General features: G+C 65.8%; 2 protein-coding genes across 2 annotated transcripts; one reads left to right on the top strand and one right to left on the bottom strand.

Moving 5' to 3' along the window:
• Positions 1–2,711: 2,711 nt before the first annotated feature.
• On the bottom strand, positions 2,712–4,138 carry EMIHUDRAFT_104143 (hypothetical protein; the record flags this gene model as incomplete). Its single annotated transcript, XM_005765000.1, has 2 exons — positions 2,712–2,942; positions 3,770–4,138. The coding sequence occupies 2 exons, from the start codon at positions 4,136–4,138 to the stop codon at positions 2,712–2,714; spliced, it is 600 nt and encodes a 199-aa protein (XP_005765057.1).
• Positions 4,139–11,699: 7,561 nt separating this feature from the next.
• Positions 11,700–13,612, top strand: EMIHUDRAFT_464816 (hypothetical protein; the record flags this gene model as incomplete). The annotated part of the gene is made up of 6 exons (XM_005764999.1): positions 11,700–12,459; positions 12,523–12,569; positions 12,712–12,839; positions 12,911–12,952; positions 13,038–13,158; positions 13,190–13,612. Exons 1-6 carry the CDS (start codon positions 11,715–11,717, stop codon positions 13,610–13,612), a joined length of 1,506 nt encoding a protein of 501 aa, XP_005765056.1. The 5' UTR covers positions 11,700–11,714.
• Positions 13,613–13,990: the final 378 nt, after the last annotated feature.

The following is a 13,990-nucleotide window of genomic DNA, read 5'->3' as shown; positions in this document are numbered from 1 at the left end:
AAAACATTTTAAAAGTGAGTAGAAAACTAGACCTACCGAAGGAAAGGAGAGACCGAAAAGGAGGCTCACCCCAGGAACACCCAGCCGACGAAGTACTAGAAGGAGCTCGCCTCCCAAAGCGCCGCGGGGGAGGGGCCGAGACCAGTAGGGCCGGGAGCCGATAGCCGGCCGACCATGGTCGCCGCGGGCATATTGCGCCCTCGCGCAGGCGCACCCTTGCACCGGCGCCGGCAGAGCAGGCACCGGCGATCGCCGCGCCGCGGCTCCCTCGCTCCGCCGCGACGCGGCCTGTGCCGCGCTCGCGACCTCGGCGCGCCGCGCCTGCCGCCCCCGCGCCTGCCGCCCCCGCGCCTGCCGCCCCCGCGCCTGCCGCCCCCGCGCCTGCCGCCCCCGCGCCGCCCCCGCGCCGCCGTCGGCGGCGTCCAGCGCAAGCGCCGCCGCCGCGTCGCGCGCCGCGCGGGCAGCCTCGACGGACCAGAAGCCGTGCTCGTCGTACCCGGCGTCCCACACGCCCAGCGAAGGGCTGAGTGCCGTCGCGAGACCTCGGCACGCCTGCGCACGCCTGCACACGCGGCAGAGCGACAGCAGCACCACCCTCGTCGGGCGCCGACGAAGCGTGCTCGCGGGTCGCCGCTCCGTCGACCGACGGCCGAGAGACTTGCTCCGACGCCACCCCGCCCCCACCCCGCCGGTCCGGCACCGACATGTCGGAGGACGACCTAAGGAAGAGGCGGCGCGTCGCCGGGGGACGGCGCGCTCGTGCTCTCGCCGCGAGATCGAGGGAGGGGGGGCTGCGCCGCGGAAGAGCGCCAGGGCGAGGGGTGCGTGTGCGCCGCCCGCGGAAGAGCGCGCGGGTGAGGGAGGAGGGGGTGCGCGCGTGCCGTCATGCAGCGTCGCCGGCCGCCGCCCAAGGAGCTCGGCTCCTCGAGAGCACCGACGGACGACGATCGGCTCCTCAGCAGTGCGACGCCGAGCTGGAGGCTCGGCCGGGAGCTCGCGCGGGCACGTGGAGCTTTCCGCTCAGGCCAGCAGGAAACGGGCGCCCCGCACAGCGACGCCCGCCGTAGAGTGCCGAGAGCTCGGCTCGACGCGAGCGCCGAGGAAAAGCGATCGGCTCCGCAGCAGTGGGACACCGAGCTGGAGGTTCGGGCGGGAGCTCGCGCGAGCACATAGCGAGGTGCGTGCGCGGCGGCGGCGGACAGGTGAGCGGGCAGCTGGCGCACATTTCGACTGTGCGAGCTGCCAGGAGTTTGCTCTCTCCGTTCACACCCCTTTGCAGAATTTATTCACTTGGAGCACTTACTTGGAGTGCAGTCATTAGCCTCACATCCAGGGCCGGGGAGCTAAGAAGCGCACCCAGCGGGCCGGATGATCGGAGGAGGAATTCGTATTCATGAGATACTGTCGGAAATCGTAAAGAGTAAAGGACTAAGTATGACGTCGCTACAATGTGCGCGCTCCACCTTCCATGACAATGTGCGCGGGACAGACACGGACACAGGAGGAAGGGAGGGTGGCTCCTCTCTCAGAGAGAGACACGCACACGGGTGAGGGGTGGAACACGTTCACACCGGGACGCCTTATCTCTTACACTCCTTCCTTGGCCCAGCACCGGTGTTATCACGTCTCAGCTGCTTCATTGCCATGTCCAGTTATGGCGGAGACGCGCTGATAGCATTCCTGTGCACGCAGTTGGACCTGCACGGCCATCGGGTGCGTGGCGCAAAAAGACCTGTTTGCGCTGTCTTCGATCTCAGCGGCTACATGCGCTGCTGCGCGTACCTGTGACGCACACATGTTGATCACATCCATATACCTCACTAACATACAGCTGGCGAGCCTTGCATCCCTCGTCTGGCCATGCTGTGCATCATCTCACCGTATGCAGCCGTATACGCCCACGGTGCTCACAAGGTCGGGCGTCACGGTGCTCGTGGCAAGCATCTCCGTCACTCTTGTGACTTGTGGGCTTGGTGGTGTTGCCTCCGGTGCTACTGCTGGGCTAGGGTGCCAATGGCGCGACGGGAGGCGGCCATTGGCGCCATTACAGCAACGATTGTTAGGCCGTGGAAAAATCCGGAATTCGTGCCCCGAACCGGCGGGGGGGGGGACACATCCCGTCTCAGAGTTTGACCGTTTTACCTTCGTAGTCTTTGTTAGTATCGAGGTCTCGCGAGTTTTGGGGGGTTTCGGCGCTTTGGGGGGGGGGGGCTTTTTTGACTGATTTTACAAAATAGAGTTGTTTGGTATTGCTAAATCTCTCTCTCTCTCTCTCTCTCTCTCTCTCTCTCTCTATCTCTCTCTCTCTCTCTCTCTCTCTCTCTCTCTAGTCGAAAGGAGGGCCGGCGACAGCCTGAGGCGCGCCGCAGCGAGGGCCGGCGACAGCCCGAGGCGTGCCGAACCCGCTCTCGTGTGGAGCACCGCCCTGATCCGTCCCAAGGGTCAGCCCGGGGCCGATTGCCGCTCTCCGAGCAACCCATCACGAGGAACCGCCCGCACATTTGCCCCTCTCGCCGCAGGCTCGCGGCCCTAAATGGGCCATCCGGCGAGAATTCTGGTCGCTCCTGCGCGTGGCTCGAGCGACGGGCGACCGACCGCACCCTCTCCCGCGCCCGACGCGCGCAATCGCGCCCTTTGCCGAGCACGTGCAAGCAATCTACAAGCCGGGGCAAGCCTGGTAAGCTAACGTACTACGACACGTGCACAGGGCACTAATAGCCGCCTGCTGCGACCCGCGCGCGAATCTTTGCGATGTCGAGCCCCAAGCTGTTCTCAGCCTCATCAAGCTGGGCCCACGCCTCGGTTTCGCTGACAAGCCGCGACCAAAGAAGGTCCCGCAGCTCGTCCCGTTGGGACGACGGCTTGCTGCACTTCCGTCCCACGCATCCGCCAAAGATGTTGCGGTGCGCGTCTCGTGCGAGCAGTGCGCGACGCCGCGCCGGCTGCACGAGGGGCAAGCCGTCGCCTTGAAGGAGTCGAAGAAGGTTTTCCAGCCCTCGTCGGACGACATGTCCGAGATGCAAGCCCATTCATGATTACAATGAATAACTCAACTCATCCTTTGGCAGCTTGTATTGACTATTGTTGAGTATGAGTAGTCATGACGTCTGGTATCCATGAATATGAATAGTCACGTCTGCCTGTACTCATGAATATGAATAATGTATTCAAATACAAGTGCGTGAGCAACTTGCAGGTAAAACCCGGGTATACCCGCAAAAGTCCAGGTATACCCGAGAAATACCCGAGTGCGCGTCCACATGCCGCGCACGCCTACTCGCAGGGCCACTGCGCCAACTGCGGCGCTCACCGCCTGCTCAAGTACGCGCACCGCACCATGTGTGCTCGCTACAAGTGCCAAAAGGCAGCATCGGCGCAGCGCCAGGCGCGGCTGGCAGGTGGCGGTGCGGACGACGCGGTCGTGCCGACATTCTGCTACAAGATTGAGGCGGTGCTCGGCATGCGCTTTTGCGACCCCGATCAACTGATCGGAAAGAAGCGGCGCAACAGGCTGGCTGCTGCGAGGGCATTGAGGATTAGGCAGCCAGTAGTGCTAGTGGCGTGGCTCGATAGATAGAGGATTTGTCGTTGTTCATGACCGGGCTATCGTTTCGCGTGCGCTGTGAGAGAATAGTGACCAAAATTAAAACACACAAACCGAGCCACAGACGATACAGGGCACCGCGGCTAGATATTCACGATGCCACGGCGGCGGCATCCGACGACGAAGCCGCCCCGGCCGCCCCGGCCGCCGATGGAGATGCCGCACCGGCCGCCCGCCCGAGGAGCCCTCCTTGTGCTCGCCCCCTTTGCCTCGGAACAGCTCGTAGTACTTCTCCTTGATCGCTGCCACTGCCGGCTCGAAGGCCTTCTTGTTGAAGCCAATCCTGACCAGCACAGCGAGGTGGGCCGGGTTGAGGTTGGGGTCTGCCAGCAGCCCAGCGCGAGAGAAGATCTGCTCGACGTTGGCCTCGCGCGGCAGGTGGCACGCAGTCTGCTTGAAGAGAACGTAGTGCAGCGGGAACTTGTTGCGCAGCGCCCACATCATGGCGAACTCGTTGAGCAGCCCATCCTCCGCCGTGGTTCGCCCTTCCCAGAACGACCCGGGGAACTTGACCTGCGTGCCGAGAAGACTCATCGGCTACCGAAGCAGCTTGTATTTTGGCACATCTAGCCGAGGCTGGGCTCTTCCCTTCCTCTTTGGTGGCATATGCGAAGCGCTGGAGCAGAGACAGCGGTCGGTCGACAGGGAGCGCGTTTTGGGACTCTGGGATGAGTAGTATTCATGGACTTGAGTACATTTACTCACGCATGCGCCAGCCGTACTCATGAGTATGAATACTCAACTGCGGTGGTACTCATGAGTTGAGTACTCACGATGCACGTGTATTATGAGTACAGCGGCCCTTGCCAGGACGGTCCGAGCGCCGCGCTCGCTCCGGTGAGCGAGCACTACAGTAGCACACCGCACCTGCACCGCATGTAGTGGCACCGGCACCAGCCTCCCCAGCCCCGCCTCTCCAACGTCTCACTCGCCACCCTGCTCGCTGCCGCCCCGCCCGTCGCCACTGCCACTAATCTGCCGCTCCGCAGCCCGCTCCACCTCCCCGCCCGCAGCGCCTCCCGTGCCGACGCAGCCTAGAGACAACAGAGCGGGTCAATATCACCGCGGGAACGCCTCCTCTCGACGTGGGACAGAGCCTCCTCCACAACGTCGAGAGAGCGACGGCCAGCGTGGCGCGGCGCAACGTCGCGCGGCAGTGGCCGCAGTGGCTCGAGGTGGGCAGCGCCGGCGACAACGAACGCGGAGCGCGCGGCGACAGCGGTGGCGAGAGCCGAGGGACGTGACTACACCCGAGCGCCGTGCGCGCGCAACCTCGTCCGCCAACCACGCGCCGCACCAGCGCCGCGAGCGACGCCTCGAGGCACAACGTGCAGCCGCCGCATCCACCGCCGCCGCCGCCGCCGCCGCCGCCGCCGCCGCCGCCGCCGCCGCCGCCGCCGCCGCCGCCGCCGCCGCCGCCGCTGCCTCGCTCCACGGCGGCGGCGCCACCGCCGCAGACTGTAAGCACCAACAGCCGGCGGCTCGGCACGCGGCGGTCTGGGGGCGCGTCGGCAGCGCGGCGCACCACCTCGCTGCTCGACACGCGCCGGACCTGTCATGCGCGGCTGCGCCACCGCTTCCTCGTGCGGCGCCGTCGCCGCCGCCACACCGGCCGCCTGCTGTGAGCGCCGCGCTGCTCGGCCGCACCCGCCCGTGCCGGCCGCAGCTGCTCTGCCGTCAGCGCCGTCGCCGTCACGGGCCAAGCCGCCATTGTCGCCGCAGCCACGCCCGTCGTCCTCGCTGCCGCCGGTCCAGCATGGCTGACACCGCCACTACCACGGCACCGGGCAGGGTGAGGCGCTAGAGGGTGCAGGGTGCATAGAGGCGAGGCGAGGCGGCACCTAGGGGCAGTGGCCCCCGTGAGCCGGCAAGCCGACGCGCCACCGCTGGGCGAGATGGAGGCCGAGCTGCGACCCTCACAGCTCTCGCGGCATGCGTCCAGAGCTCGATTCATCTGCCCCGCCGCTCGCTCGCCGCCTTTGAGGGACCTAAAGAGAGAGGTTCTGAGCCGTCGGGCGGCGCTGATGGTGGCCCGCGTGGGTGGAGCCCGCGGCAGCTAGGCCGCCTGGGCGCGGGGGGGGTGGTCCGGTGCTTCAGATGCAGCGTGAGCGACGGGGGGGGCGAAGATATGAGGCGGCTCGCCTGCAGCGCCCACCTGCTGGGCGGGGGCTCTTCCGAAAGGCAGGATTAGCAGCTTCGACACGTACTGTGCGGTCCGAAAGTCTGTGTGCGGCCCGCGTTTTTTTTGAGAGCGCCTTCGTTGTTAATAGTACAAACCCAATGGTCTCTTGCGAGCGGTCCGTCGTTGCAGTCGCACACACTCACACGCCACACCGCACCGCGCGCCCGCCCGCTGCCCCGCCCAGGCGGGAAAGAGATGAGGGGATGGGACAGCAAAGGAGGAACCCCAAACACGTATGGGAGGGTTCAGTAATGCGTCACGCTGCCCGGCGTTTCTCACTTTCCGGGACAGCCCCGCCCTTGTGAGGCAGGAAAGTGACGGCTACCCCGTACGCCCTGGTGCTGCTACCCCGACGCCGACCGCCCATTCCCCCCTCCTCTTTCCCCCCTCGAATGCTCCGGACCCCGACAAGCCGCCCGACGTTGGGCCTCTGCCCCGCACGCTCCCGCCCCTCTGCCCCTCACACACACCCAGGCCCGACATGCACATACAAGACAAACCCGGCGTCCTGCTCTCAAAAGAAAAGAAAAAATGGGAAGGAGGAGACCAGCGGGGGAGACTCCCCGCCTATGCAACACCCCAGAGAGGGGCTGCCATCGCCGAAGCTGTGCCTAAGCATAACTCCCAAACCCGCAGCGGCCCGGGGGGCCTTGGGGGCAGCCTGCCGGACCGCTGTTGCACGGGGCCAGGGCGGCTATTATTTATCCCCCGAGGCAGGCGAGGATACGCACAGTCCCTCGTGTCGCGCGTGTAAGTCCCGGTTGCCGTGCGCGCCAGCGCGTGTGGCCGCGTACCAGCTAAGATACGCGCGCACGGGCGTGGGTGGGTAAAAACGGGTCACTTTGCGGGGTTTGCCCCCAACCATCACTCTAGTTGGTATAGTACCCCACCTCCAGCCGTCCCGTGATTTCTTTTTTAGTTTCCCATAAGTAAGGTAGGTAGGTAGGTAGGTAGGGGCAGGGCAGGGGCCGGTCAGGTTTTTGCAGAATTTCATCATCAGGGCCGGCCAAGCAAAAATAAAATACACCTGGCCACGGCGCCAAAAAGGTGCTTGCCGGAGTCCGGTTTCAGTGGACGGACACACAAAACGACATTTGCATCGGCCGGGCGGACAAATTTAGTGGCTGGGAGCCCCTTTTAGAGCCTTCTAAGCCATTCCTGCTACTTTTTGAGCGCGTTGGGTCTCTGCGATGATGTGAAAATTGTGACCAAAATCCTATGTGATCAAGAGGGGAAAGCTGGGGAAGGTGAAGACTGGTGCCCCGGGGGCGTCGCAGTCCGGCAGCCTCTATCTACAAGTTTCCAAGCGTCGCAGTCCCCGAGCGGAGGGCGCCTGGGTCTAAATTTAGTGCGGTGTGAAGTGTTTATCTACTGCATCTTTAGCGCAACTTTAGCGCAACTTTAGCGCAACTTTAGCGCAACTTTAGCGCAAATTTAGCGCGAATTTAGCGCAAATTTAGCGCGAGTTCACTGCGACTTTACATCCAGATTTAGCGAGGTTTAGTGCGTCTTTAGTCCAGCCGCGCAGTAGGATCCAGCCGCAGACCCTCGCTGGGCCTCCCTCCCCCCTCTCCCCCTGCAGTTCCCTGCCCACGCAAAAGTTCCCCGTCCCGTCCCCAACCGAACGAAGGTAATCAGCTGAATATCAAGCTCGGTGCTTTCCGGGCTGCTTCTCCGGGCCCGCCGAGCGAGCGGCAAAAAGTTTGCCGGGAAGCGGGGCGTGAACATAACGACTTTACTGCGATGGCAGAGACGGCCGAGCAGACGATGGTGGCGCTGCCGTGGCAGCAGGGAGAGGCGACGGGCACGCTCAACCTGCCGGCGTCGACCAAGGTGCTGGACCTCAAGCTGCGCCTCAACGCGAGCGACTGCGATGCGGTGATGTTTGACGCGGTCATCATCGAGGTGAGGAAGGGCAGCTCTGTCCTCAAGCGCAAGCTCGACACGCAGGTGCAGGACGCGGTTGTCGACCCGTCGTGGACGCATCCTCTCCAAGCCGCCCGCCGAGGAGCCTCCGCCCGAGCCTCTCACGGAGGTGCGCGTCTACACCCACCAGCGCGCCGAGGTGCTCGACCGGCAAGGCAGTGAGGACCGGGGAAGCCTCGACCAAAGGCGCCCAACTTTAATCAGTGACCGTCATTCCGGGGCCGTACACCAGGTGCGCCTGCGGCGCGCTCTCGGCGAAATATAGCCATTCTACACGCTCTCGTGACGCATTTTTGCGTCAATTCGTAATGATGTGGTGTCCGTCTCTCCCCCCGTGTGTCTGACCGAGCGTCTCGGAAGCTACGCCGCCTCCGGCGGCGCTATAGAGGGGGGGGGCCATGACCCCGGCAAGGCAGTGAGGACCGGGGAAGCCTCGACCAAAGGCGCCCAACTTTGATCAGTGACCGTCATTCCGGGGCCGTACACCAGGTGCGCCTGCGGCGCGCTCTCGGCGAAATATAGCCATTCTACACGCTCTCGTGACGCATTTTTGCGTCAATTCGTAATGATGTGGTGTCCGTCTCTCCCCCCGTGTGTCTGACCGCCCAACTTTAATCAGTGACCGTCATTCCGGGGCCGTACACCAGGTGCGCCTGCGGCGCGCTCTCGGCGAAATATAGCCATTCTACACGCTCTCGTGACGCATTTTTGCGTCAATTCGTAATGATGTGGTGTCCGTCTCTCCCCCCGTGTGTCTGACCGAGCGTCTCGGAAGCTACGCCGCCTCCGGCGGCGCTATAGAGGGGGGGGCCCATGACCCCGGCAAGGCAGTGAGGACCGGGGAAGCCTCGACCAAAGGCGCCCAACTTTAATCAGTGACCGTCATTCCGGGGCCGTACACCAGGTGCGCCTGCGGCGCGCTCTCGGCGAAATATAGCCATTCTACACGCTCTCGTGACGCATTTTTGCGTCAATTCGTAATGATGTGGTGTCCGTCTCTCCCCCCGTGTGTCTGACCGAGCGTCTCGGAAGCTACGCCGCCTCCGGCGGCGCTATAGAGGGGGGGGCCCATGACCCCGGCAAGGCAGTGAGGACCGGGGAAGCCTCGACCAAAGGCGCCCAACTTTGATCAGTGACCGTCATTCCGGGGCCGTACACCAGGTGCGCCTGCGGCGCGCTCTCGGCGAAATATATTCTACACGCTCTCGTGACGCATTTTTGCGTCAATTCGTAATGATGTGGTGTCCGTCTCTCCCCCCGTGTGTCTGACCGAGCGTCTCGGAAGCTACGCCGCCTCCGGCGGCGCTATAGAGGGGGGGGGGCATGACCCCGGCAAGGCAGTGAGGACCGGGGAAGGGTGGACGCAAGACGGGCGATGACGTGTTTTTAAGGTGGCAGTCCGGGTTTTGCGAGACGGGTGTCGTCCCGCAAGATGGCATCACGCTCGCACCTGCCGACCGCCGCCACGGCGGCGAGACGCCTTCTCCGCCACCGCGGCGCCGGCCACAGGCCAGCGCTAGGCAGCTGCCGGCCACACTGGGCCGGATTTGCCGGTAACCGTCGCCGCACACTCCTACATCCACGCCGCTGTGACGTCTGGCGACGAGGCGCCGGCCGCCAAGCTTCATCGCCAACGTGGTCGCTCGCTGGTCCTCTCGGCTCGGCCACGCGTCGGCCCAGCTCACACGAGCTCCAGACAGCCACCAGTCGCCACGCGCAAAGCGTACGGGTCGCCGGCTCCCTGTTGTGCTCTCACGCTGGCCGGCGTAAAACTGTGCTGGCAGTTGTCGAGCCGTACCCGTCGCGTTTCGAAAGGGAGCCCTCAATCGACGCGTCTACACGCACCGTGCCACCGCTCTCCACAACTGCTACCGTGGACATCAAGCTCCTCGACTCGATCTGCGGCTACGACGGCGCTCTAGCTGCTGGCTCTCGCGGGTGTCTGGCGACCCGCTCAGGCTTGCGAAACGGCCGGCCGCGGCGACGTGTTTCGAGCTCGCTGGCCTTCTCCGCGCGGCTGGGCCCGCCCCTAGTCGGGGCAGACCCGCCCAGTCACTGGGCAGCGCGTGCGCCGTCATCCTGGACGACGGTGTGCCGATGCATCCGGGAGGCTCCGCGGGGCTGCTATAGCAGCCTCGGGAGGGTCGAAAATCGAAGCCGGAGCGGCGGACCACGGAAGCTCCACGGACGGTGAGGCGGGCTGTGGTTGGCCCCCCCTGACCGGGTGAGGGAGTGGCGCCCCGGGAGTGCCGCTCCGGCGACGTCTGTGGCCTCCAAGGTACCGTGACCGCGGTGCTCGCTCTCGCGGCCGTCTCACGACCCGCTCGAGACGAAAACTGGAGCGGACGGTGCGACGAACCGCGAGTGGGATGGTCTTCTCCGCGCGGCTGGGCCCGCCCCTAGTCGGGGCCGACCCGCCCAGTCACTGGGCAGCGCGTGCGCCGGCGTTCTGGACGACGGTGTGCCGATGCATCCGGGAGGCTCCGCGGGGCTGCTATAGCAGCCTCGGGAGGGTCGAAAATCGAAGCCGAAGCGGCGGACCACGGAAGCTCCACGGACGGTGAGGCGGGCTGTGGTTGGCCCCCCCTGACCGGGTGAGGGAGTGGCGCCCCGGGAGTGCCGCTCCGGCGACGTCTGTGGCCTCCACGGTACCGTGACCGCGCCGGCCTCGCTCGGGAGGCTCTTTCGGAGCCGTCGGCCTCCGAAACCGTCGCGTTGCTGCGCCTGGACGGCTTCGCTGCTCGCCAAACCCGTCGGCACCGTTCATATACACATGAATTGTGAACGAACGCGCATTTTTCTGATATCTTACTGAAATGTTCCCGAATGTTAGTTTCGATCTAGTCCTCACGGACACAAAACAGAGGCCTCCTAGCACGGAGAAGCGACTAAGAGTCGCCGACGTGCGAGTAAGATACCAGAAAAATACGCCCGGAATCACAATTGATCCCGTCGACAAGGCGCCCCAATCGCGGAGGTCTGGCGCGGGCGTGGAGGCGAGCATCGACGCCTCGACGGTTGCTCTTCAGAGGCCGAAAACAGGCGCCTGAAAAAGGAGAGAACGCGAGACTGATCACGCGCGCGGAAAAGCCCGAGGGGCGAATCTAAAGTGCCGAGGCGCTTGCTAATCACCCCAGCTAGGGCCACGGAGGCGCTCGCGGCAGGTCTCCGCGCGCGCGCTGGCCGGTGGCAGCTGATCTCGGGCGGCGGGCGGCGGGAATGGGCTCGGGCGGCACCTTTTGCCCTCAAAAGTCGTTCGAGAGTACCGGGTCGCGGCGGGAACGCGCCCATCCGCTCGATGGGTGTCAGGAGTCGATCGCCTGCGCCACGAGCGAGCACGGGAGTCGTCGCGATGGGAGTCGTAGCGGCGTGGCGCTGGGCTTCGAGAGAGCGACGTGGGCGCGGCGGCGCGGGCGGCCGGTGGGGCGCGTGAGGTCCGCACCTTCGCGACGGGCAGGCTCGATACGGCCGCTGGCCGGGGCGGCCGCTCGACCGGCCGCCGCGGTCGTTCCGGCGGCGGCGTCGGCGTCGGCGTCGCGAGCGAACTGCGAGCCGTCTTTTTACCAGGTTGCAACCCTTGTTCCGCACTCGGCTGTGAAAGCTGCTGGTTGCCGCCGGTTGAGCAGCACCCCATCCCCGCCCACGTTGTCGGTTGCTGCCCCATGTCCCGCACTCGGGGTGTGTGCTTCTAGCCCCGTTCTCGGGAGGGGGCTGGGGGGGGGGGGGGGGGCAAATTTCTAAGAATTTTTTACATACACTAACTGACACCGCAAACCCTGTCTAGCCTCCAACAACGCCTCCCCGGCGCAGAGGGGCCCCCGGAGAGATGCGCAACGCAACCACGTTTTGCGTTATTTCTTGTTGAGGCGCGTCGAACACTTAGGCGGCTCCAGTGGTGTACCTGTGTTAGTGCCAGTGCGCGCCAGTCCCGTGCCCAGTGTTTGCCTTCTAAAATTCTTTTTGTCAACGCTACCGTTAGGCGCCAAATCGTCGTCGTCTACGATGCGCCTCCTCCTCCCCCTCCTCTTCCTCTCCTCCTCTGCGCACGCCCTGCAGCTCTCCGCGATATCGTCGCCGAGAGTCGCCGCGCCGCGGGCGTGCACGCCTTGGCTCAGCAGCAGGGCGAGGCTCAGCCGGGCGCGCGCAGCGCCGGTGGCCCAGGCGACGGCGGAACCGGCTCCGACGAGGATGGGCTCGGTCGTCGCGGGCACGTACACGGGCGTGATGCAATTCACCTTTGCCGCCGCGTGCGCTTCGATCATCTTTGCTCCGGTTGGGCTGCCGCTGGCGATCGGCATCCAGCACGGACTGGTCGGCTTTGTCGTCACGCAGGCGGTCGTCGCCAGGACGACCAGCGTGCGCGGCGGAGTCGCGCTCGCGGTGCCCTCCTTCGAGGTCCTCCCCTTCCTCGCGCGCTTCGCCGTCATCGCGGCGGGCGCCGTCGGCGCCGGCGCCGGGCCGGGTGTGCTGCTCGCGACGGTGCTCGCGGGCAGCATCGTCGCCAACCTGCTCGCCGCCGCGCTCCTCGCCCTGGCCTCGGAGGCGCCGGTCGACAACATCGACCGCCTGCTGCCGCCGCCGCTGCAGGCGGGCCTCTTCGCCGCCATCGGCTGGTCCCTCTACCTGCTCTCCTTTGACGTGCTCGGGCTGGGCGCGGGCGCGCTGCTGACGTTGCAGAGCGCGCGGCTGTGGGTGCCCGCCAACCTCTTCGGCCTCGGCCTCTGGAGGGCCTCGCGCAAGGGCGTAGGTGAGGGCCGAGCGAGCGGCGGCGAGGCCCGTACCGCCGCACCCATCAACCGCACCTCTTTAGGCGGCCCGCTCCTCATCCCAATCTTCATCCTCGCCGTCAGCGCGCTCGTGCGCGGCCCTAGAGCGAGGATCCCTGTGTTGCATTCGACTGTGTCGCTCCGCGTTCGCACTCGAGCCACCGCATGTGGAGCCCGTATCTCGACGCGAGGCGCGCGCCGCGGATGCATTCGCTTGTGATTTCACGCTCCAGGTGCACGGCTTGCGGCTGGCCACAGGCTGTCCGGTGCCGGACGCGCGCGCGGCGGGCTGGCTGATGGCCGAGGTTGTCGGCGAGCCCGCCTCCGCCCTGTGGCGCTCCCTCTCGCCCTCGCTCGTCCGGTGCGAGGTGCTGATCCCGGCGGCCGGCCCCGTGGCACGTCCGTGACACCTCTCCCCGACGCGCCCGGCAGATGGGACGTCCTCTTCTCCGCGGCGGCCCTCAAGCAGCTCGTGTGCGCTGCCCTCTTCGGGCGCCTCGGGCATGCCGCGCCGCTGGAGTGAAGCGGCCGCCACACGCGCCGCGCGGCTGCCGCGTAGGCCGCTCGTGAACACTGTGCTCAACTATGTGCTGTACGGGCCGCTCATCCGGCAGAAGCTCGACCTCAAGACGGCTCCAGCCCCAGCCCCCCCAGTCGACTCGACCCGGCCCTCCGCATGGGTGTCACGCAAGTCCAACACCTGCCCCACAGGAGCTCCGCTCCCACGCCCTCGGCACCGCCGCCGCCGCCGCCGCGGGTGGCTACTCGAGCTACCTCGGCCTGTCCGACTCCGCCATCCACCGCAAGATCGGTGGCCTCGACCGCTTCTCTTGCTACTTTGCGGCGGCGGTGAGCGCGCTCTTCCTCTGCGCCTACCCGCTCTGCGGCCTCGTCGGCTACCTGCCGACCCTCGCCATCGCCGGCATCTGCGTGTACGTCGGGTGCGATTTCCTGTACGACAACCTCGTCGAGGCGACCCGCGCCAACGGCGCGAGGGCGGGTCTGGCCGCGGCGACCGTGCTCGCCGTCTGCGTCTGGAAGGACATGCTGCACGGGTCGCTGCTGGGCATCGCGGGCGCCCAGGCGTGCGGGTGGTGGCAGCGCCGGCAGCAGCGCCGGGCGGGCAAGGAGTGAGACGCGCGGCGCGCACTCCGGGACTGCGCTCCCGTCTGGCTAGCTCGGCCTCACGAGTAGCCCACGTGCACGCGCCCCACAGCCCACAGCCCACACCCACAGCGCACAGGCACAGCCCAGTCCGCGACAGTACCGATCTACTACGTGTGTTGTATGCGCGGCTCGTGAGTCGTGTGACTCTCGCGTTCTCCGTGTTACCGGTATGTGCGCGATGGCGGCTGGGCCTGGGGCTGCGGCCCGGGCGCGGCTCCGGGCTCCGCCTCCGGCTGGCGCGTGGCTCGTGGCAAGGCTAGGGCGAGGCTCAACCAGTTAACAAGATAACAAGTGCTAACTGGCAGTTTTGAAACTACTATCACTATCGTGTATCGAGTTGCGAGT

This window comes from Emiliania huxleyi, assembly GCF_000372725.1.
Source record: "Emiliania huxleyi CCMP1516 unplaced genomic scaffold EMIHUscaffold_57, whole genome shotgun sequence".
Classification (NCBI taxonomy): Eukaryota; Haptophyta; order Isochrysidales; family Noelaerhabdaceae; genus Emiliania; species Emiliania huxleyi.
The sequence above is the reverse complement of the archived record's forward strand: the minus strand, read 5'-3'. Positions and strand labels throughout refer to the sequence as shown.